At 45.0% G+C, this 23,154-nt stretch overlaps 1 protein-coding gene across 11 annotated transcripts in view; it reads right to left on the bottom strand.

Annotated features, from left to right (window-relative positions):
- ADGRB1 (adhesion G protein-coupled receptor B1) overlaps positions 1 to 23,154 on the bottom strand; it is a 279,324-nt gene that overhangs the window by 36,261 nt on the left and 219,909 nt on the right. For all 11 annotated transcript variants that reach the window (XM_075743190.1, XM_075743189.1, XM_075743187.1 and 8 more), the window contains 4 exons: positions 19,599 to 19,749; positions 15,296 to 15,365; positions 8,428 to 8,494; positions 3,648 to 3,733 (listed from right to left, as the gene is read on the bottom strand). In XM_075743190.1, the coding sequence (XP_075599305.1) occupies positions 3,648 to 3,733; positions 8,428 to 8,494; positions 15,296 to 15,365; positions 19,599 to 19,749 (374 nt within the window). The remainder of the gene's footprint in view (positions 1 to 3,647; positions 3,734 to 8,427; positions 8,495 to 15,295; positions 15,366 to 19,598; positions 19,750 to 23,154) is intronic.

Genomic DNA, 23,154 nt, shown 5'->3' on the forward strand with positions numbered 1-23,154 from the left:
ATGGAAAACTATACCAGAAAAAACATGAATGACACTGAATCACGAAGAACTGGCCAAAAGACCACTATAACACACAACTGTAACTGCTTTTGGGTGTATTTATGCAGAAAGTTGTAAGCAGTAGGCACAAATGTGGATACATTTATATTCTAATTTGTTCTGGTTGGGGGCATGAGGTTGTTAATATGTTGAATTTCCGTAGCAGGTTTATATTGGTGCCTGTATGTATGAAAGGGTAGCTAATGAAATAATCACAGTGAATAATGCCTTCATTTAATTTAGCTTTTTCTGCTTCCTAAATATCCACAAACAGCTCACGGACTCATCTGGTGTGTTCACTGGAGCCTGGACTTTGGTACCTTTTATTGAACAGTGCTTTACACCACACACGGCCCAAAGCGCAGGATCATTGCTTCCAACGTGAAACATTCCCAGATGAAGGGCAATCCGAATCTGTTCCTATTTTAATGTAGTTATTATCTTTCCAATTACTTTCTTCTCTATGCACTGACAATCCAGCTCTGTTACACCCCACCAGGACAGTCGCGCAAAGAATATTTCACACAAGGTATTGGGGCAAACTTTCTCAAGTCCTCTCTATAATCAACGGAGAGATAAAAGAAGTAAAGGTCCTCTAAGGGGCAAGTTGGAACAACTAAACAAGGCTCCCGTCTCTCTCCAGCAGTTACAGAGGAAGCTTAGGGAGATTAAACTCAGCAGGCTAAAATTAGCCTTTGTGAATATACCCTATAGTCTCATTCTTCTTCCCTGGCTGTGTGAACACACAAATGCTTCTGGAATAAATGCTGGCTGAATAAATTTAAAATTCATTTTAAAGGCTCCTGCCTCTGACATTAAAACATTCGTTTTTAGTAGCTGTCCCGTCAATAGAGCTCAAACGCTGTCGGTGCAGCTGACCAGGAACGGAGATCGTTCTGCTGGGAGACACTTGCACGGTTTTCTCCCGTGCCCAGACAGGAGTTGGGGTAGTTGTGTACGTTTCTCCAGGTAATCACACCCAACTCTCTGCAGCCTGGTTTTGTGATATATCTATGAAATCATTGCCATTAGAAAGTCAGCGTTTTCTGACAGATGTGACAACAGTAATCATAGCAATTTCCTCCGCTAAGTATAGGGCAAAACCTATCGTGTCTCTGGTATTCGTTCACGGGAACTGTTAGCACTGATTTATTTGTGCCAACTGATCTGCGCTATGTGTGCTAGGCTCCTCTTAGTGTTCAACAGATTTTTTTTTTCCCTCTTTTTGTTTTTTTTTTTCCTCTTTGTTTTTGTTTTTGCAACACTGAACCATACTTCTTGCCTCTGCTAAAGGAAACACAACGTTTCTTTATACCATCTCCTCAGATCCAAACATCTCCAAGGCCGTTACTCATTCTGAATATCTTCAGATCTACCTTCCAACACGGTTCCCAAGCCCAGGCCAGGAGCGGCTAGCTAAAGGGAAGGGGCACCAGAGCTCTCAAAAGTGCTTCCGCACTCTCAGCGGGTGCACTTCGAAAGGAGAACAAAATCATCGAGCACAGAGAAGGCTTAAAAGTGCTGCACACACACACACGGACACGAAAGAGGGGGGAAAAAAGAGAAAAGAAAGAAAAAACAAAGAACATCAGAAAAATGACTTTTTTTTTCTTTGTAGGTTTTTGTTTTCAAAGTACAACTATGAATGTGATCAATAACCAGCTGCTATGTATTAAATAAGGTCATTCTGTATGCAGTTTAGATTAGAGAGGGAGACACTGATAGACAGTAACTCGCTGCTCTGCTAATCCAATAAACCACTTATTTCAGCGCTGACTTTCAAGCGCAATTATCTTGCTACAGAGTCTGCCTGCAGTTTGGGTATTTTCTTGAGTTCTCTCTTTGTAAAGAAGGCATCATCCAGAATAAAGCACTCGCTTGTTAGCAGCTGCTTTAAGCAATGCGCCAAGGTCACTCCTTCACGTACCTGTTCAACCCAGCAGCAACCGACACCTCTGGTCATCCAAATGTGCTTAAGTCTCCTCTTATTATCATGACCCTGGCACTGCTCAGGCGTCGAGATCCCCCTCTTTGCTGCATCGAGGCACAGTGCTGCTTAGGAATGTCAACACGCTGATAAAACACAAACCTTCACAAGTTCCTGTGTTTCTCCCCTGGCTGGGTAAGAGCTTGTTTCTGCCCTCGGTTTTGCTGCCATCACTCAATTAAAAACCGCTTCCACCAGAACTACTCAATAGCGCAATGACAGAGCTATTGAACCTCGTCTGTACTTTCTGCCTCTGCCCTCTGAGACTCAATTTTAGGGCCCAAGGCTTTTGCAGCACTGCAGTGGATAAAGCAGCTTATCCTCTCTGTGAAGCCTGGGAGTGCAGCAAACAAGGCAGCAGGTACCCATGCTCCCTCTGCTTTCACAGACAGGGTATATCCGGTGTCTTCTCCACCAGCTTCCTAAAGTTTTAGGTTCTACCCGCAGCCATGGTGCAGTGGCATCGGAACATCTCTTGCTCTCCTTGTCTCTTCATAAACAACTTCTTCCTTCAGGAATACGATTGTTACCCACAGTGATAAATCAAATGCCATCAACAGACAAGTGAGAGCACACAACCCTGTCTTTTGTAGCAGCAGGTAAGGAGATTCTCTGATTGCAACAGCAAGCCAAGTAAGGCAATGGAAAATAACGTACTAACATCAGCAGCAGCCAGGCTGACCTGTGCATTTGATTTCACTCAGAGTGTCAGCGTGCCATTTCTGTCCTTTGCTTGGAGGATGGCACAGCTCAGGGATAAAGTCTGAGCAGGCTACAGACTTGTTTCTAGAAATGAAGATGAAGGGGGATCTCATCCTGCTGGAGCCAATGAAAAGACTAGCCATTGCCAGCAGAGTCTGGAAGTAACCCAACAGAGAGCCCTGCACGGTAGCTGCCGCCCTGGCCAACCCCTAGTGAGACCAGGGCGATAAGAACTGTGGAGTCGGCTCTTCAATTTACACTACAAAGAAAACCAGATAACACAACCCCCAAACTTCAGGGATGGCTGTGGAGAAGATAAAGCACCTCAGGTGGCATCAGAAATGTTTCTTGCAGAAGAGGTTTCTTTACTTACCAGATCCATCCATCTACTAATCTGTTCACTGCTAGACTTCAAAGACCTTTTCCTTAAAAGTATCACATACCTTTGCTGTCCTTCAGCCACCTGCCAGCCATTAGACAAGACTTCTCCATTACACAGCCCATGCCACGTGCCACACTCAGCAATGATGAGTCTCTCTCTGATCCAGCTGCTGTCTCTAGGAGTTAGTGAGAAGAGTCACTTTGCTCTCCCTAATCTTTAGGAGGATACATCAGCCTGGGCTGAAGCCATTTTAACAAAGAGATGAACTTCTAACCTTCCTCCATAGTAACACAGTGCTGCTTCTTGGATCTTTTGCCTCTGCTGCACTGAATGACAAGGAAGAGAGATTAAACCAACTGGGTTGGTTTGGCTTTTTGTGGTTTATTTTTTTTCTTTCATTTTGTTTAAATCTGCTTTTGCTTTTTGTTTGTATCTCCAGTCTCTCTTTGCATTCCTTGCCTGGTTATTGATCACAACCTCGAGTGGTTAGTTGTTTTTTTTTTTCATTCTTTACTTAGATGTATTGATAAGGCATACCCTGCCCGTTCCTTCAGTTTCTTATCTGTTATTCCATCTTTGGATACAAGTTTGTTAAAAACCAGAATGCCAATAACCATGTTCACCTGTCAAAAGAGAAACAACACACAATTTTGTTCTCAAGTGGGTCAGGTCAAACCCGGTAGCACAGAAGGAAAAAAACCCAACATTTGGCAAGCTAAGTCCTTCCCATTTCTCCTGAAGCTAGGTAGCATGGTCACACTTCTGCAGGCCACCATCCCTTCTGTCCCCTCTCCACCCTGTCCTACCCACCCTGGCCATGCATCCGTGAGTGCAGGAGAGCAGAATGCAGCTGGCAGCAGATCGGAGAGGTCTCCATGAACCAGGACAAGACTATAAAGTGCTCAGATTGCTGCAAGGCTGTTTGTTTGAAGCCTGATGCATGCTTTAGGTCTAGCAATGCAAACTACAGGTACAAGAACAATTTTCCAGGATAATACAAATAGAAAGTGGCCAATACAGGGGACAGCAGTGGGTTGACACTGGCAAAAGTGCCTTCTGGAGCCTGTGCTACCAAAGCAGCAACATTAAGATGATGGAGTGGTGCGCTGCAGACAGCTTGTCATAGTTCTTGCTCGGTGAACCAGCACCGCCGCTCTCACAATGAGAGGTGGAGGGGCACTGGAGCAGGTAGAAACATCAGCCACTCTGGTGGGATGTTTTAAGAGATACTGCAGATGGCATAACACACAGATTAGCCATCTAGTCATTTCCAAAAAAACAAAAAAATTCAGTGGGCAGGTCAACTGATGCAGTCCTTCAGTCTGCATCGTTAGGGTGAGAGCACGGATATCTGTATCAATTAGGTATAAATATTCACAGTGAAGCACAGACTGTGCAGACCTGGGGTCTTGCAAAGTGATCCTAAATGCCTCGCTGTGCCTTTCTGACTGCATTCACTGCTGCCAGCTGCATCTGGTTTACAAACCTCATCCAAACCTCAGCAACCTCTGAATGTGAACACATTAGTGAGACACGAGCACCACACTCTTCATGGAGGCACAGCATTGATGGTGGAAAAAAGCGACACTCTCCTGATTTTGCCGACAGTGAAACATCTGGTGTCGGTAGAACGATGTGCTAGATGCTCTTCTGCATGTGGGGCTTGCAAGGAAATGTTTAAGGCCAAATTCAGGGATGTGCAACATTTCACGTTAGATGACAGCATTGGTGAGTTTAATAGATCCTTGAGTGGTGGTCCTTTGAGACACCTAGTACAACACATACCCCAAAGGAAGGGAGTTGTCTGCTCACACCAAGCCTCCATCTAATTACCTAAATCATTCTCAAGAATGAGCACTCTTCCTGAGTTTGGATTGCCAGTTTCAGCAGGACATGACCCAGCTCACTGATGCAGAATCCACAGCTGGGAATAAATGGAAGATCTCACAAATAGCAGTTATTTTCTTTTGCATCAGCTGCTGGGTCAGTGGACTACTTTCCACAGCTGCGAGTCCATTTCTAGAGCACACCATGGTATTGTTTTAGAGAAACAACACTGGCAAGTCAGACGCAGTAACTTAGCCAAGGATCAGCAGGAAATCAAACCCTAGTTATGTGCTTGGAGGGAGAGAGCGCACTTTCAGTTCACTGATCCTTCTTCACCGTGCTGGAGGCTGGTGAGTGCAAGGGATGCTTTTCTTTAAGATGCAGCAAGGCAGTAGGAAAGATAGGGTTGAGGTGTGTGGATAGGGCACAACACGTTGTGCATCGTCATTCATATCCAGCAGGGGAGATGACAAAGTGCAGCTCTGCAATTGCATCTCTGCAATTGTTTTAATAAATAAAAGCTATTTTATCCAATACTTTGGTCATCATGATCAACATCCTGCTCTGATCCTAGCTCTGTTTCAGGGGTACCACGTGGACATGCTTCTAAACGCAGACACTCTTAATAACATGCAGTGTAGCTTTACTTCCTTATCTCTGGGATGCTCTCCAGAAGCAAAGACACAAGTCTGAGATTCAGCCCTTGAGATCACCAGTACCCGATGACTGATGACTCTGTCCTGACTTCACCATACCACGAGCCTCTCCCTGCTGAAACCCATTGCCTTCAACCTGCACACAATTATCACCAGGCTGCTTCACTGGACTTAGGTGAGTAAAACTGCTTGAAACAGGTCTGCATTTCAGGTTTCTGGGATTTTTAAGTCTAAAGGTCAAATCTTTGCAATCAATTCAGTGTTAGTGGACTCACTGCAAGTTGCAGATATTGCTGAAGCTGCAGGCCCAATATCTTAATATTATTTTGAGTAAAGATATTCTCCAAGCCAAAGGACTTTTTCCAATGTGGAGAATAGTAAGAGAGGGTGTGGAGGAAGAAGGTTACTACAGGGAACAGAAAAATCATGTCAGTAGGAGAACTGCAGTACGGAGATGCTTGAATGCCTTGGGAGCAGTGAGCACAAGTCCAGCCTGGCAGGGCTAAGGCAGAGGTAACAAGCCCAGCTGGAGCCAAGTCATCTGTGTGCAAAGTTACTTGGGTGTCTATATATCACACTCATCAGAGGTTCAGATGAGAAAAAGCTTCTTAGCTCAGTCACAGAGCCCAGTCCTACCCTGATCTGCGCACCCCTGCACAACAGCTGTATTGTCTCTGGAGTAAACCTGTGCTGAGAGCAGCACAGCTGCACATCCCCCTGCACAGCCCTGCACGAGCCTGACTGTCCTCACATTGAGCCAGGTGGACTGTCCCTCCATTGCTGGCATACTCAACCTGAAATCAGGACAAAGCATGCAGAGAACAGACAGCTGTCCAGTCTTGCGGACAGTCCACACTTGAGAAATGTGTGTTCAGCTTCTTGCTCTGCTGCAAAGTCACAGTGTGAATTTGGGCAACTTAACTTACTGAGATTATCGGTTTCCCAGGTTTCCATTTATAAAAAGGCTTTCAATGCTGCTGCTTGTCCTTCCCCAAGCTCCTCAGTACATATAACAACTCGGGCAGCATTCACTTCTCATTTTAGCCAGCAATGAGTCAGGTAGTCTAAACGAGGTGTGCAGGCTCTGTCTCTAGGTACTGAATAGAGACAGTCACCCCCGGAGATGATTCACCACTTCCTGAGATCAGCTGTATGAACCACCATTTGCAGCTGCTGACCTCTCCGTAAGGACAACTCCATTTCCAGCTTCGATGATGAGTGAAAACTGAGGTGCCAAATGGAAGCAGGCTCGTGTGTTTTTTTCACACTTTAAACATGCTACGGAAAGAGGAAGGATAACTTCCCTTGTTGTTGGCACAACAAAAGCAAGACGGCTTGAGGCAGCAGATTGACTCCCCCTTCTCTGGACACTACCAAAGCTTCCTCCCTCCTAATCACTGCTGTCTATTGAGCATTCAAGCCACTGAACCAGAGCTATCGTCTGTCATGTTGTTGGGGCAAAGAGATAGTTCATCTGAAAGCACTAAGCCACTTAATGCTCCTGTCAATTATCCTGGCTATAAAGAAGACCCTGACCCCCCATCAGCTACATTACTGAGGGAAATCCAACTGTCACGTGCCTACAGAGATCTAATGACTGCCCGGCATGAGCATCTGCTTATCCTCACTCTTTGCTGGCTGCTATCTGAATGTTCAACTATGTCACAGCCCTACGCTAAAGAAAGACCCTAACTGATACAAGCTTGGCTTTACTATAGAGGAGGGGCAACATTGTCATCGTGATGAAAGGATGGCACCAAGGTGGTTTGGTGAGAATGGAGGCAGCAAGAGCTTTTGTGTAGTTATTCTCCTGTAAGCCTGCTCCTGCTGCAGGGCAGTTAACCCCCAGGCACCGCACGAAACAAAAGCCTGATCTGGAAAAAGAAATTGCGAGTGTCAACAACTCCATTCCTGTGGGACCCTCCAGGGCACTTGAGCTTTAGAGGACACACAGCTCCTCCACTGGATAAAACACTGGGCTGGAGAGAAACTGTAGACTGTCACTTACAGGTGAGGGCTCAAATGTGGCATTAAACCCCTCTGAAATTGTTGCAGGAGGGATTTCCTAGAGGACCAGCAGTTCAAAAATTTTTTGAACTCTGACAGTCAAGATTTCTCATGGCCAGTGAGGCTTCAACAGCAGGGAAGCTTGATGAAAGGTATGTCATCTCTTGAGTGACACCTTCAACTGAAGTAATAGCTGGCCAAGACTAGCTTTGGTGCTGTGCTGGAGCCAAGGGTGAGAGAACAGTACAACAGACTCCCACCATGCATGAGCTGGTGGGACAGAGTTTAGGAATGTTCACTTTAACCATGCCATCTCTTTGAACTAGAAGCAAACATGACATTTTTAGGGTCACAAAGGACCCCCTCAGCAGTGATTTGAAGACCTCCATTTCACCTGCAAACAAGAAAGCTGCTTACATGCACTGGCCATCTAGGACAGACCAGGAATAAATGCTGGTTGTGGAGGCACAGCCTGGTGTGAAAGCAACCAGTAACAGCAGTTTCTGTGGGAGTTAATGTCAGAGTTTTCCACCATCATCCTGCTCTTCCATCCAGATAGGGCAAAACCAAGGTAAAACATTAATCAGATGTCTAGGGGATTCCAGAGAGGACAGAGGTGGAAGGCTAAGAGCTGAGGCATATTATATTTCAGAATCAAACCCATCCCAGATTGCTGGCTTCTAACACTTTTCTTTTTATTCCTGAAGGAGAAAGTTATTCAAAACACAAGTGGAAATAAAGAGGGGCATTCTTGGGTTGAAAGAACAAGGAAAGTGCTATAAGATAAAGACCAAAAAAAAAAAAAGCTTTCAGCCAAGCTTAAATACCAAAACGACAGCAGCTGCCGGTCCCACGAAGGCATAGAGAAGACCTCCCTCTAACGACAGCCAGCAGCTGGAAAATGAAGAGAGAAAAGAACATTACCCAGTGGCTAGCATCACTGACAGGAGCATGTCTGCGTCATCTCTTTGCCTGCAGAGTTCCATTTGGGAAGTGATAGCCCATGGAAAAAAAATCTTAGACTTTACAGCAAGCAAGTTTTGTTTCCTGTTTCTCCTGAACTTGCACAGAGGCTCGTTTGCCTGGGGGTGTGCCTTCGGAATGGCATTGATTGTCGACAGAGGAACGCATGCAAAATTCATGATAGCGCTCTGTTTCAGACCAAGTCCTGGAAGCAGGTACATCAGTTTGCTGGCAAGATGATGCTCTTGTCCTACTCACTCAGGCAAAAGAACAGAAACAGTGGAAATTGTCCCTCATTCATTTGCTAAGCGCTGTGCCTGCCGGGGGGCTCAGGTCCAGGAGTGCAGTACATTTCTTCTCCTGGATCCTCCCTTTGAGCCTGCTGCCATGGGGAAATTTTACAACACAGCAGCGAGGTGGGAATTCACAGCGCTCCTTAAGTGGATGCTCTTACGGAATGAGCTGAACATGAGGTGTGTGGTGCCGCTTCTGGAATCCAACTTGTTCCTCCTCCCTCACACCACCTGAGAAGGACTCCTTTCTCCACTGACCACATGTGGAATGTAGGCTCCTAAACTGCCTGGTACCTACACAGACTGAGGGGATTTTTCTGACTAAGTGCTGATGTCTGCCCTGTTGGTGCCTGCCACAGTGCCAGTCATTCTTGATGACATTTCCAATCAGCAGAGATCCAACCAAAAGAGCACAGCAGTGGGGCTGTGGAGTCTCCAGCCCTGGAGACATTCATAAGCAATTTAGCCATGGTCCTGGGCAGCCAGCTCTAGGTGATCCTGCTTGAGCAGGGTGGTTGGACCAGATGGCCTTCAGAGGTCCCTTCCCATCTTAATCAGTCTGTGGCCCTGCGACAGTCATGAACAGCAGCACAGAGGCTGAAATCTCCATTTGGTGGGGAATCCAGCAATTCAGAGCATGGACACATAAACTAGGTACTTCAGGGCAAGAGAGGATGCAAATTTAGTGTCAGCAACCCCACGGAAAGTTTGCATGCTTTGACATCACGGTACCCTGGAGAAAATGTGCGATGAAGTAATCCCATTTCAGCAGTAAACTACTTGTGCATTTACCACAGGAGAAGAGCAGGCAACCACAATGGAGCGAGAACTTTCTCAAAGCTCTTAACCCAGCTAACCCCGCAGTAATTCAGTTACGTGCCTGTACTCTCAGCAATATGGTTTCATTCTGCATCAGAAGCAAACCGATGCTGCCTTTCAGAATCTCCCAGGAAACAAAGCCTTCCTGGAAACATTTCAGTTTTGTTGATCAGCCTCATATGTTTTTGTATCAATTCTGACTTACAATAAATGTGGGCTGTGTTTTTTTTTTTTGCCCCAAAACACAGAACATTTGGGAAAAGAAAAAAAAAAATTCAAATTGAAAATTGAAAGCAGGACATTCTGTTTTTCTCTGAGGCCTGCATCTTGTTTATTTCTAAATTAAACCCGTAATGTGTTAATTTAATCATTTCTGATTTCTTCCTGATAGCAAGTTGCTCTGTCACAAACTGTCTGAGCAGCTGTAATAATAAAACAAATAATTAGCTAGGGAGGGAGTGAGTAAGAATGAAACTTTGTAGGGCTGCAATAAATGGAGGTCTCCCTAAATTCCTAATTTCAAAACTGTTTTACCCAGGGTCTCTTCCAACTGACAGCTCAGCTGAAGAAAGGAGCTGACAGTCCTGCACTCCAATTAGCGATGAGGACTTGGTGCAACGAGGGCTCTCGTCCATGTCAGGTCCCTGGCAGCCCCTCTTCCCCTCTGAGCATCGGGCTTTCTGAAGGCGAGTTCACACATCACCAAGCACTGGTCCTTATCCCTTCTGACTGCCTGACCTCCCTGCCACAGCCTTTAATCGAAGCATTTCCAAGGCTGTCAGAGGTGGTGGTTGACAGCAAGGGAAGGGAAAGAGTGAAGTGATATCCGAGAAGGGAAACCGACAGCAAACTCCAGCAATATATTAGTCTAGTGGAGATGCTTTCAGCCTTGTGCCTACGAGGCACAGAAATATTTGCATTTCACAAAGAGGTTCCCCAGTACTTGCCAAGGGATCTCTTCACAGATCTCTTAAATAATATTACCACTGGAAGGGAGTAAGTGAATGCTTTAACAATGCTCGGCAGCTCCAGACTACTATTTCTAAGCAGTGCTTCCCTGATTGACAGGCAGCTCTTGTGTTCAACGCCAAAGACCTCTTTGCAAAACATCTGATCCTTTTGTGAATCTCCCACAGCAAAGATATGAGATGGATGGCTTTTGTCTTCGTCCTGCGAGGAGCTGACTTCCACCAAGACCTTCTTGACTACATCATACAGCTCTGTCGGCAACAGGTCTCACCTTGATGGTGTGCAAAATTAAGCAGCCCCAGTGCAACAGCCAGCATATTTGTGTAACTAAGACTACGGCTTGGAATCAGGGCTGTCCCACCAGTGTTAATTTAGAGATTAATATAGAAGCTGCTGAGATACCTGTGGGTGACAGGAGCTCTGATGCAATGACACAGAAGGACCCCTGGAAATTTGCTGTGTCTTAGCACTGCTCTCAGAAAACTTTTTGTGGGCTCTCTTGTGGGGAAGGACGTAAGTTCCCAGCTACCAGTAGCACAACCTCAATTACTCAGTTCAAGCTTTAGGAGGCAGTTTGTCAAGCTTTAGAGGTCCAGAGTCAGTCCCTGGAGTACCGGCTAAAAGGAGGGTTATTATTCAAGCATTCAGCCTAATACAAGCAGGTGAGCAGTGGTGGGTCCTCTAGACCTGCATTATCTCTAAGACTTTCTTTGAGACTGGAAGTGTAGCCTGTACCCTACCCTAGCAGCTCTCCAAACAACTGCAAAATCTCCTTTCAAATGCTGTTCAGATAAGAAAAAGGAAAAATCCCCTTGTGTTCTCCTCCCCATGTTGTAGATGGAGAGTTCATAGCACTCCAGAAGAAGTGTCCTGAGCAATAAAGGCCTCTGAGTGAACGGCTGCTGGGAAATTACCACTCAGAAAACAATGGAGACACTCCAAACACTGCAGTACGTATTCAATTTCTAATTTTAATATCTCCCTCTCTTCTCATATTACCACTTGATGGCCCAGTCTGGTCAAATAAAGGGTAAATACTAAATATTATTTCCAACACTGTCTCTGATCTCTCTCCATTACAACTTAAAGACGTGGCCACCTTTCAACTGTTACCACTTTTTGTTGGGACAGGCCTCCACACGGCTTCTCTGTTTTTCATCGTTACAGAATAGCTTCGTCCTGTGTACAAACAAAAGTTAGGACAAAGCTGGGCAAAATCTTGCTTAGGGCCCAGACAGACCACCCCTGTTGGAGGTCCTTCCCTTAATGTCCTCTACTAGAGTTGGCCACCTTGTCTTTCCCTGCAGATGAACATTTTCAGTCAACATGACACAGAGACACACGCTGTCCCTTCCACCAGTCTTGTTCTGGGAGTCTGTAACACCAAGATTAGTGCTGCAATGCCTTCAACACATTGCAGCTGTCCCCAGAATGCTCTCATGACCATCTCCTGTTGATGGATGTCAGGGTTTCTCATCCACTGTGAGTGCGATAAGAAAAAAGCCTGATGTTGCGTGTCAAATCCGGTGCTCAGCTAAACATCAGAGCCCTACTTTGTCTTAATGCCCATCTCCACAAGAAAACCAACGGCTGCTAATGCACGGACTCTAAGGATCCAGAAGTTGCGGGGTTGGAAGAAGCTTTGAAAGCCACTGTGAAGTCCCTTGTGGTTTATCATGTCAGCTCTTGTCCCCTGCTTCACAGGGAGGGATGTGTTGTGGCTAATGTCTCTCCTTCCTTCTGCAGGATGGAAACTACATGCCTTGAAATTCTGCCACTGCCCGTTTGAAATGCCCTGTGCATGCCCTATACTCACTCCAGCTAAACCTAAAATAGCCATTGAGCTCTAGCTCCAAACTTTGCAACTACCTCACACATTTCTGAAATGGCCAGAAACCAACAAACACCCTGGGACAACCTTCGATCTAAGTCTGTATTCTGTTTATATGCCTTTAGCATTAGACACTGTTAAATCTAGCTCTGAACAACCTCAAGTTTTGGAGTTTAGCTCTGAAATTACTGCTGTGTAATATTGACTTTGCTCTAGAGGAGAGGTAAAACCAAGGGTCTCCCCACACATAAATGTAAGAGAGCTTTTATGTTTTTTGAGCAGGAAAACAGGGATAGGTGCGAATGCACTGCAGTCTGTTGGGGCACCCTGCCTAGCTTGGTCCACGTGAATATTTGCTTCACATTTTAAAATGCACCAATGTGCAAATGTAACTCTCTTTACAGTGATGCTCAGCACCATTTTACGCTCAGCATCACGGCTCCTGAACCCACCACGCCATCCGCCTGGCGCAGCAGCGTGCACCCACTTGCCCCTCGCTGCACGAAGGCAGGACGGGGACTGCTTAACCAGCACTTAAAAGGACATCCACGCTGCGTGGGGCAGAGCTGGACAGACACGCTGGCTTGAATGTGTGACTGCAAATTAGCTCTGTTTAGTTCTGGCTCTCAGTAAAACCAACAGCAGGAACTGCAAGAAGATGGCAGGATTCTCTTTTGAATGGTGCCCAGTGACAGAACAAGGGGCAATGGGCACAAACTGGAACACAGGAAGTTCCATCTGAACATGAAAAAAACTTCTTCACTTTGAGGGTGACCGAGCACTGGAACAGGCTGCCCAGAGAGGCTGTGGAGTCCCTTCTCTGGAGAGATTCAAAACCCACCTGGATGCCATCCTGTGCAACCTGCTCTGGGTGATCCTGCTCTAGCAGGGGGTTGGACTAGATGATCTCCAGAGGTCCCTTCCAAGCCCTACCATTCCATGATTCTGTGATGTCTGATGGGTTCTCTATGCTTGAGGGGAACTGTTTCTCCTCTCACAACTTTGTTGGCACTCACCAGCTTTACCATGTATTAGGCTGTAGCATGGAAGGGGACAAAAGGAAAACCGAAGTGGACTTGCTGGAGTGTGAAGGTCCCCTGCTATTTCAGTGACAGGCACCCTGACAGGAGAGCTAGGAAACAGTGTCACTTGGATTGCAGCTCCTGCTAGGAGCACAGGATCCCCTGCCATCCCCCAGGCAGCCAGCCATCTCGCCGGGCTGCGAGGCAGGCAGCATCCAGCCCTTGGATGCAGAAAGCGACAGAGTCTTTAGGGCTGAAAGGAGTCAGAGGATTAGCAGCAAAAGGAGGAGAGGTGGTGTGGTTAAGGATCTCCTGGGAACGATGGAAAGTCAACGCAGCCTGTTGGTCACCTTGACAGTGTGCCAATATGAGAGCAAAGCAGGAGTTCAGCAGGTTTTGTCACACGTTGACACCCTTTTGGCTGCAGTCTGGGAGGGCTTTGCTCTGGGGTGGGAAGATGTTGGCATGCAGTGGTCCAGGGCAGTGAAATAGGGTGTGCTGTCCTGCACGTTCCTCCCTTCCCCACCCAGGCTCTTCTGTGTGGTCAACGTTGACCACAAAACTCTGTGGTAGCTCTTAAGCATTAATGGGGAAGGAGCTACCGAGCTTTTTGCACCAATTCCCACCAGTCTATAAACAGGAAAGGAAGCAGAAATATTTAGGACCTCCCTTGCATTCCCCTGATGCTTGTTTATTATGAATTGTTCTCATGGACTTGCATGGATTAAAGCACCAGAAACAGCAGACCCACAGAAAAGCTAAAGGGCATTTGCAAATGGAGAATGCTGCTGTGCTGTTTTAATACTCCCCTGCAATCAAAATGCAAACCCTGGACCATTCGGTTGTGGGTGTGCAGAATATGGCGGGAACTGAGAAAGAGCAGGGATTCCACATGACATTTGCTCAGTGGACCTATCGAACCCTCATCTGTAGCTGGCCACATCTCCAGCTTTTGTGTTAAACATCATTCATGTGGGATGCAAACCACTGGCCAGGATGGCTCTGGATAATGATGGGTTGCAGTAGAGAAGGGCCTGATTTATTGCTACATAAAATATTATCCTTTGGCTGCCACTATGCATAAAAATTCTAAGCTATCTTTTTCACAACACAGTGAAAAAAATAGCACTTCGTTTTTCTTTTTTTTTTTTTAAGTTGTATTAATGCTCAGCTCTGAGTGATTCCAGCCTTGCCTTAACGTATTTTTCACCTCTGCACAGTCTTATTCTGTTTTTTTCTACCCTGCCTTCCTTCCCCCATTACATGCAAATATGTTTCCTAAAGGAAAATCCTATGGAATTCAGAAAACAGGCAAATTCAGATTGCTTTCCAAACTTTTGTTTGAAAAACTCGTGCTCATTCTGGTGCCTAAAACGGAGCCAAGCTATTTTGAAAACCTGGGACCAATCAAGCAAACCATTAAATAGATAAACTCAGAAGTTATTTTTCAATTTTTAAACATCCTAAACTTTAAATATTCCACATTTCCCCCTAAAAAATAAATTTAAAAAATCTCTAAGTAGGAGGTACTTAGATCAAAGTGATGTCCTATACGCAACTAGTCCCTCTGAACTTGTTTTTAAAGGAATACACAATCCACCTCAGCCAGCTGATGGCTTGAGGAGGTGCGGAGGTAGGATGGCTCCTTCCCCTCCCATCACCCCTGCTTCCCTCTGCCATGGGCAGCACACCAGAATTAAGCTCCTAGCCTGGCTCCTGCGGGCCAGTGACTGGATTTTGACAAAAAGGATAGAGGGTGAGACAGGAAGGAGAAAGGAAAAAGAGCTCTTTTACTCACTAGTTCACGGTGCCATACCCCTTGGCTTTAGTGAATCCCACAGAAATGGCAACCACCAAGGCAGGGAGCCCTACGGAAATGAAACAAGAGAAAATTGGTCATTTAAGCATATGTGCGGCTCTTCTCCCACTCAACCACGTAATACACCCCATTCTTTCCAGTGTTATTCTAGCACCATCTGTCCCAGCCTGGGTCTTTGGCAAGACCTTCAAAGTCAAAAGCACGAACCCTTGTTACCTCTGCTAATGAAGTAAATGCCATCAGCTGTAATCAGCTCATATCCTGCTGTGGTCTCAGCAGTTGTGTGTGGACTGACAGTACATGCAGCTGCATAAAATATATTTATTTTATTCTTAGGTACACAGGCTGGCCAGGAATATATAAGGGTGTCTCCCAAAGATGGAATATTCAGCCACAACCCAACCAAAGAAGCTAGCAAGGAGGAGATTAAGGGCTATGTTTGCTCTTAACATAATGTATGATGAACAACCCAGATCCAAATCTTGCCCCAAATCAGACAGAAAAGGAAATGGAAACTGAGTTCCCCTATCCCAAGCAGGTCCCCTAAATGCTGGGCCATGATCTATAATAGAGCACGTCCCTCTGAAAAACAACGGAGAAGAGCATCAGAACATCAGGTCTTTCTCCAAACCAGGATACTTTTTCTCTTGCCAGAGACTTGCTCCCTTTTTGTGTCCAAAAGGGGAATAAACTAAGAGAAACCAGCTGCCCTTGAGAAGACACACTTCATTACGAGTGTTGCAAAGGATGAGCGAGTTAGTCTGCAGCTGGGATGCCACAATGTACAAAGTACAATTTATCTTCAGAGTGTCATGAGCTAACGGTGCCAGCATGGGATGTCGTTTCAGGTGTGTAAGGAGGTGAAGCTATGGCCTTGACCTTAATGCTAGAAGCTCCTATAAAATTAGAGTGAGGAGTATAAATAAAACCTGATGGTTATTGTGCAACTTGCTGGTTATTGGCCTAAAACTCATAAAAAGTACTTAATTTGTTGTGTACTTGAACACATAGGCACAATCAGAACTAGCATAAGACACTACATCTTGCTAATAGTCTTCTGATCCTTCTTATGCCTGCTCAGAGATAAACTGCTGAAGGATCTATGGAGAAGATTTGGTACCTTTCTGTTTCAGTAGCCCCAGCCCAGCTCTCTCCTTTCCATAAAGAAATGCCTGGATATCAGCTAGTAGTATTCTGGTTCTTCAGCTACGGAGGTCTCCATGTGGCTTTTTATAGCCCTCCTCCTTCTGACATGATGAATTAAGCTGTCTCAATGCTAAAGATGGGCAAATCCCATTAAGAATTAGCAGGATCAGTAGCCAGCTAGGATTAGTGCTTCTTGACAAGACCTTAATTCATGTGCTGTAGAGGTCACGGCAGGTGGCTCTGCAGAAGATGCTGTAGATCGAAAGGATGTGCAGACACAGCATCCAAACAATAACCCTGCTGGCAATGTGGTCACTCAGCAATACAAATCATTGCAAGATTGATTAATAGTGAGGGTCTGCAGCCAGCTGGGAGGTATAAGGCCAAGTTGGCTGGAACATATAGCATTTGAGAATTATCATAAAGGGAAGTGTTTCTCTTCCCATATGAGATTTCCAAGCACAGCTCACGTTTGATCAGTCCAAAGCCAACAGGCAGTGGGTTTAAAAGCTGTCTCTTTTTTTTTCTTAACTGACTATTGCTCCTCTTGCTGATCCTCCTTCACACCTCATCTGGATATAACCTGGGTGCTGTATTCACTATGATGCCATCAATATGGCATCCCATGGCAAGCACACCAAGAAACCACATGTGAAAGGACTTTTTCAAGAGTAGAGCTTGATGCAAGAGGCCCTGTGAAAGAGGAAAGTTGGCTAAGACTCTGCCAAAAATAGCAACTTGTTCTTCTCAAAGTGCTTCTCTTAGACATGATAATTATGCAGAAATAGAGACTCAGGCTGTGAAGTCACCAGATTACAGGGACTGGCTTGTACTGAGCCTGGGTAGGAGCCCCAGCCTGTGCTGAAAACGGGTCTGTACAAGCAGCATTTACCGAAGGTGGTAGCTATGCCATGGTAGCTAAGCCAAAGAGCCTCACAATGAGGGGTGCTGTACTTCTCTGCCTTGGGAGAGTTGTTAATGGTCTAATCACAGTTGGATATGATTAAATTAAAAAAAAAAAATCAAAACTTTTAATCTATCTTTTGATTATTTGAAAGAAAGTTATTCCTAACTGGTCTGTTCCATACACTGTGTGTGGTTTGTATCAGCCTTCTGGGCAGTCACTCATGCTACATAGTCACTGCAAGGTTTTGGGGGCTTTCTGCTGAAAGAGAATTTTACATTCACAATTCAAAATAAGTGTGTTGTTAGAAACCTGTTTCAAAGAGATTTGTATTGCCAGGTCAGAGGAGAATCAGGTCATGTGTTCATCATGTCCCACTAGAAAAGGTTGTTTGCTAATAACTAACAACTGTTATGAGCATCTGAAGACCCGCTCAGAGCCTGAGCTATGGCAGCATGAAAAATCTAGTTGTGAAAACTATGACACGGTCTGACAAAATTATTTCTTCTTTACTTGGGCTAAATATGATGACTGAGTTGTTTCTAGGGAACAGTTTGTGTGTCTGTTCTAAATAATAATTAAAAAAGAATAATAGTAAAAAAAAAAATGTAATTGCTAAAACTTCTTTTTTTGGAAAGGCAAAGTTGCATACCCAAGTGGAGAACAGAAAAACAGGGAATAAACCTCAGTGCTGATGAAAACCACCGTAGCTTGAATGAGCTACAGTTGACAGCAGCTGAGAACTTGGCAAAGACGTCTAGAACAAGGGCTTAGAGAAATGCTAATACGCAAAGGGGGAAAACGGGGAGAATTAGCCCATGACAAAGTGAATTGTGCTAATTATTTCAGATTATGCTCTTTAAAACATATTTTCGGCCTCTTTCCTCTTACAAGTGCCATTGATCCCAGCTCTACAGCTGATGTCTAGCAGGATGCTAAATATCGGAAATTCCCTTGCTGCCTTAATAGGTGAGTGCTCTTCATTTCTTGTCCTAACCTATTCCAAATGGTTATCATGCATCATTTATCAGACAGTGCATCCTAGCTCAGAGATGACTACATTTTACTAGCAGTGCAAATTATGCTTCTACACATGTAGGGTGGCTGGTTTTTTTAATCTGTACAGACTACAAATGTGAATGTCGCTCATCCAAAATTCCCCTGGCTAACACACCCATCTGTCCCAGCTTTTACAAATCAGAAAAATCCCTTTTTATTACCTAGAAAAGCTATTAGGCTGTTGCATTTGAATCCCTGATGTTCCTTGAGTCACAAAGTATTTGTGTATAAACATATGCATGAACACACAGAGGCGCATGCAGCCTGTGCTTTGCACGTGTGTGGCTGTGCTCCTGCTACACACAAACACTATATTTCAATAACACAATTTATTTTCTATTGTAAGCAAAAGCTAGGAGTGAAAACTTAAAGGGATGCAGGTGGTGGAACGAGGACAGCTCTTGATGTGCCAGAATAAATCACATCAGGGCGCTTTGTAAGCATCAGAAATATCTTGCCTGGGGTGAAATGCTAGACTTCAGTAGTAAAACGAGACACTAATACAGCTCAGGCGCGCAACACTTTCTCTCTCCTTTTCTCTTTTTTGCCAACTCGCTTTCGAGCAACTTTTTTGTTCAGTTGCTCCTTTCAAATGCACTCTTGTTATTGCTTTGAAAGCCCAGGTTATGGGTTTGTGTTTGTTTTCTACTACAGAATGCATCATTTAAGGCTAATAAATTAAACATACGGAAGAGGCAGAGGGAGAAAAATTAGTTATAAGCGTCTGCACCAATCTCATAGTTTATTTGTCTACAAAAGGCCCTGCTGCCATGGAGACGGGATTTCAGAGCTTGCTTCGCTCTGGGTTGCACACAGAAGGAGATAGCGAAAGAGAGAAACGGAGAAAGCAAGAAAGAGACCAAAACCCAAGACAGAGACCCAAACCCAGGAGAAACCACCCCCATCACGCCCTTTGAAAACTCAACCCCTCTCGACTCATCTATTTTGTGTGACCCTCAGGTACACTGGGCAGCAGGCAGAACTTATGGCTATTTTTAACCATCTCAGCCTTTCTTGACACCCCCGAAAGGGTTGCAAGCATCCTCTGCCAAGTCTTCTGCAGACCATCAGTCCCTCTTGTAGCCCGGACCCTCTCTGCTCCGCATCCCGGGGTGGGCACAGTGCTTCCCTCCCTGCCCTGGGGCAGCTGCTCCACAGACCCAGGATCCTCACCCCATCCGAGACACAAGAAGCGCTTGCGGATGATGCGGTTCCGTAACCGGCCCGTCACGGCCATGTAGGATTGCCAAGCCTCGGTCAGCACCCAGCAGAAAGAGGAGAGGAAGAAGAAGTGCAAGAAAGCCGCCACCAGCGTGCAAATCACCTAGAGAGAGGAGGAAAGGAGGACACGTGAGAGGAGCAGCAGGCGGAGAGAGCAGAAGGCACAGAGAGATGCTTCCAAACCAGGCTCTGGAAGGCAAAGTCATGGAGATCAGGACATGAAAAGACAGTCTCACCCACATGCTTTGACCTAGCGAAGGACCCATACCTAGGTACTGCATGGAAATTGGCTGCTCTTAAACATGAACTCTAAGATAAGCCCACAGTTAAGACTTTCGCTAAAGTCCGAGCCAGCGTCCCATCCTGGTGCTTTCTTGGCTTCAGCAAGATATATTTATTTTCCAAATGATCAAAACCATTGCCACGATCCTTTCGGGGAGGACGGAGCAGTTAGTAAGCCGTGCGCTAATCTCAGCTCAAAAGGTTTGCAAAGCCCCATGTCGTTGGCAGCCGAGACATAGAAATGGAATCGGAGGAAGGCAATTTAGATGGCGTCCCTGCCAGGGAAGTATTATTGAGTGAAGGAGTTAAGTCGTGAGAGCCGGGTGAAACCATGGCTGCCAAGGGCTGGTAAGGACTGCAAACATGAGTGGTGCATAGTTGTCCAAGAGCATATAACTACTAGCAGACAGGGAAAAAAAGGAAAGAAAAAAAAAGCCAACTACATTGGGAGGAATTTCATAATGGTGAGCTCTGCTGCTTGGTGGGGAAATCTCTCAAGGGAAATGCAGGGAGCTTAAGCCATTTAAAATTAAACTGGGGAAAGTACTAGCAAATGCATTATGAAGAACAATCCTGTAAGTGCCAGGGAGATGGACTGGAAAGCTGACAAGCTCGTCTTTGTTTTTAACTCAGCAAGGCCAAATCTTTCACCGGTGCAAATTGGTGCCGCTCTGTTTAACTCTGCCAGAGCTGTGCTCAATTTCCACCATCTGCGAGCTGGAAACTGTGAATCAATGTACTCAAGAAGAAAATGATGGAAAGAAACTCCAGTGGCTCCTAAGGAGAAGGGAGAGCAAATAGACTTTAAAAATTACTCTGGATTTAAAAAAAAAAAAAAAAAAATGGCTTAAGGCATTCAGGGCAGGGGGAGGGGGAGGTTTATAATGAAGAATTTCTCAGCTTTGAGTTATATCAGGAAACATGGACTTTGGGTTTACGGTCAATGAACCTGCCTCTTTTTTCATCCACCAGCATCTTTTAACACAGAGCTCTCATGCACGGAGTGTCTTTTATCATGATTTTATCGGATTGCTCTCGATTCATACACCGGCACAAACGTTATCAGAGGTTGTGAATAAAAGTAAGGCTGTACGTTCTTTAAGACAGGAACTGTCTTTTTGTTCCATATTTGTATTTGCACCAAACCCCTTGGTATTCTGCCTATATATGGATTCTGGATGACAGTTCAGTACAAATAACACAGCTCAATATGATAATTTCAAGTAATTTTCACATTTTGAAAGAATCCTAAAAAGGTGGTTGCTATTCATCAGCTTACAGACCTATATAAAACAGTTGCAAACACAGGATGCTTTCTGGAATGTATTTTAAGAGACTGTTATTTTAGAACTTTTTTTTTTCCTATCATCAGACATGACACTGCTTATTTTACCGTTTTGATTTTTTTTTTCATTTTACCATTTTGATTTTGTTGTGCACCAACATGGTTCTGTCCAGTTTGCCAGCAGTTTGTAAAGGGGACAGAAATAATTTGCTTTCCAACTTTACACCACAGAGTTACACTTTCCAGGTACTTTTTCTCAATCAGGTAGTTTTGATAGAGAAGAGAAGAGACGAGCACAACAGAAATACGCAGATCTCAGCTGGGCCAATATAAACCCATTGCCTCAACTGAAACCAGGCTGTGAACTTGGCCAGCTGATGGGCAGGCACATATTTGTTTTTGCTACCTCTGCTGCAGGTTTTTCCTTCCTTGTAACAAAATAAATAAATAAATAAATAAAATCTCCAGGAGGGCCAAAGCACAAGGATATGATGTCCTAAGATGCTGCAGAAAGATCTAGCAGAGCTTGTCAGTCTGTTAAGGCCATTAGCCCTTGTTTTCCTTTAAGAGGAGAAATCTGTTTTCTTGCAGCACGTAGCCATGCCTTTGAGATATGGCCAGTTCATGCAGCATTCATTTCTTTTGTATCCTGTTATTGCTGACTGTAATTTTTTAGCCTTTTCCCAGGCCTTTCATCTTCAAAAAGCTTAGCAAATCCAGGCATGGAGTCTTGCCTTTGAGGTTACACAGACGGAAATCAAGGGAGAACTTGGCATTTCCAGGGAAACTAATACTGTAGAAATTCTCCCAGTGTAACTGCAATTATAAATCAATCACCAAAATTTTAAGACACTCCATTATCAATAATTGAATGTGAATAAAATCCTAATTTACACTCCTTTGCCTCTTCTCTGCATAGTTTTCTTTCTCTGTTCCCTGCCAGAGACTGTTTACTAGATGGTTGAGCGGAAATCCAATAATAATCTTTCTATTTATGGTGTTTCATGCATATGTATGTGCAAAGAGCTAATCTGCCTCATGCAATCACAGCCGGGAGCTTTGAATCCCCACTAACAGCTCTGACAGCGAACACCCAGAATGATGTGAGAAAAAAAGCACGAAGGAGAACCTGAGCTCACAACTGTGCTCTGAAGGAGGTGGGAGAGGGTGAAGACATCCACCTCCTGTCCTGGAGTGAAGAAGAAAAACCAAAGAGGAGGTCCAGCCATGGTTTGCCATGTTGAGCATCCCTCAGGATTTCTTTCTATGGAAAGAAGCTCCTAGCACACACTTGGGGTTGCAGACAACCCACCCAGGGAAAGTGAGAGCTTAGCTCACCCTTTCTCCACCTCTTGTCCCAAGAAAACCGTGTTGGCCATGAAAGAAAGCTCTGCTTTGCTAAGATAATTTCTGAAGGGCAGTTGTTTAATAGGAGCAGAGATGGCTGGCTGCCTCTCTCCACACTTCTCTACACACATATGACTCCAGCAGCTGTAAAGCCTTCCCTAAAACATAACCTAGCCCTAACCCAAAGGGCTCTCCATAGGAATGAGTCTCTGTGATTCATTAAACCCTGAGGCTTCTCTGCAGAAATGATTCCAAAAGTGATAACATGCTCTGGCTGCCAAAGTAGTTGCTCGAAAAACCTGGCCGGTTACTGGTTGCTGATAATTAAAAAAATAAATTTTGACTTCTGATTGCGACTTTGGCAGCAGGAGTAGTGAAGGACACTTCTTGCCTCACTTTTCTGCTCAGCGGAGTTAGGATGGTTGGAGCACTTGGGGAGATGGGAAAATGTGCCACAGGAAAATATTAATGATGAGCAGCGATTTGTTATGCCAGACACCAATGGGGAAACTGGAAGTACTTTAGCAACGCGCGCCTCTCCAGCTGGGTCTGTAACGTGGTAAGGCACATATGTGCAACCAGTGCACGTGCCTT

This window comes from Balearica regulorum, chromosome 2, assembly GCF_011004875.1.
Source record: "Balearica regulorum gibbericeps isolate bBalReg1 chromosome 2, bBalReg1.pri, whole genome shotgun sequence".
In the NCBI taxonomy this organism is placed as follows: domain Eukaryota; kingdom Metazoa; phylum Chordata; class Aves; order Gruiformes; family Gruidae; genus Balearica; species Balearica regulorum.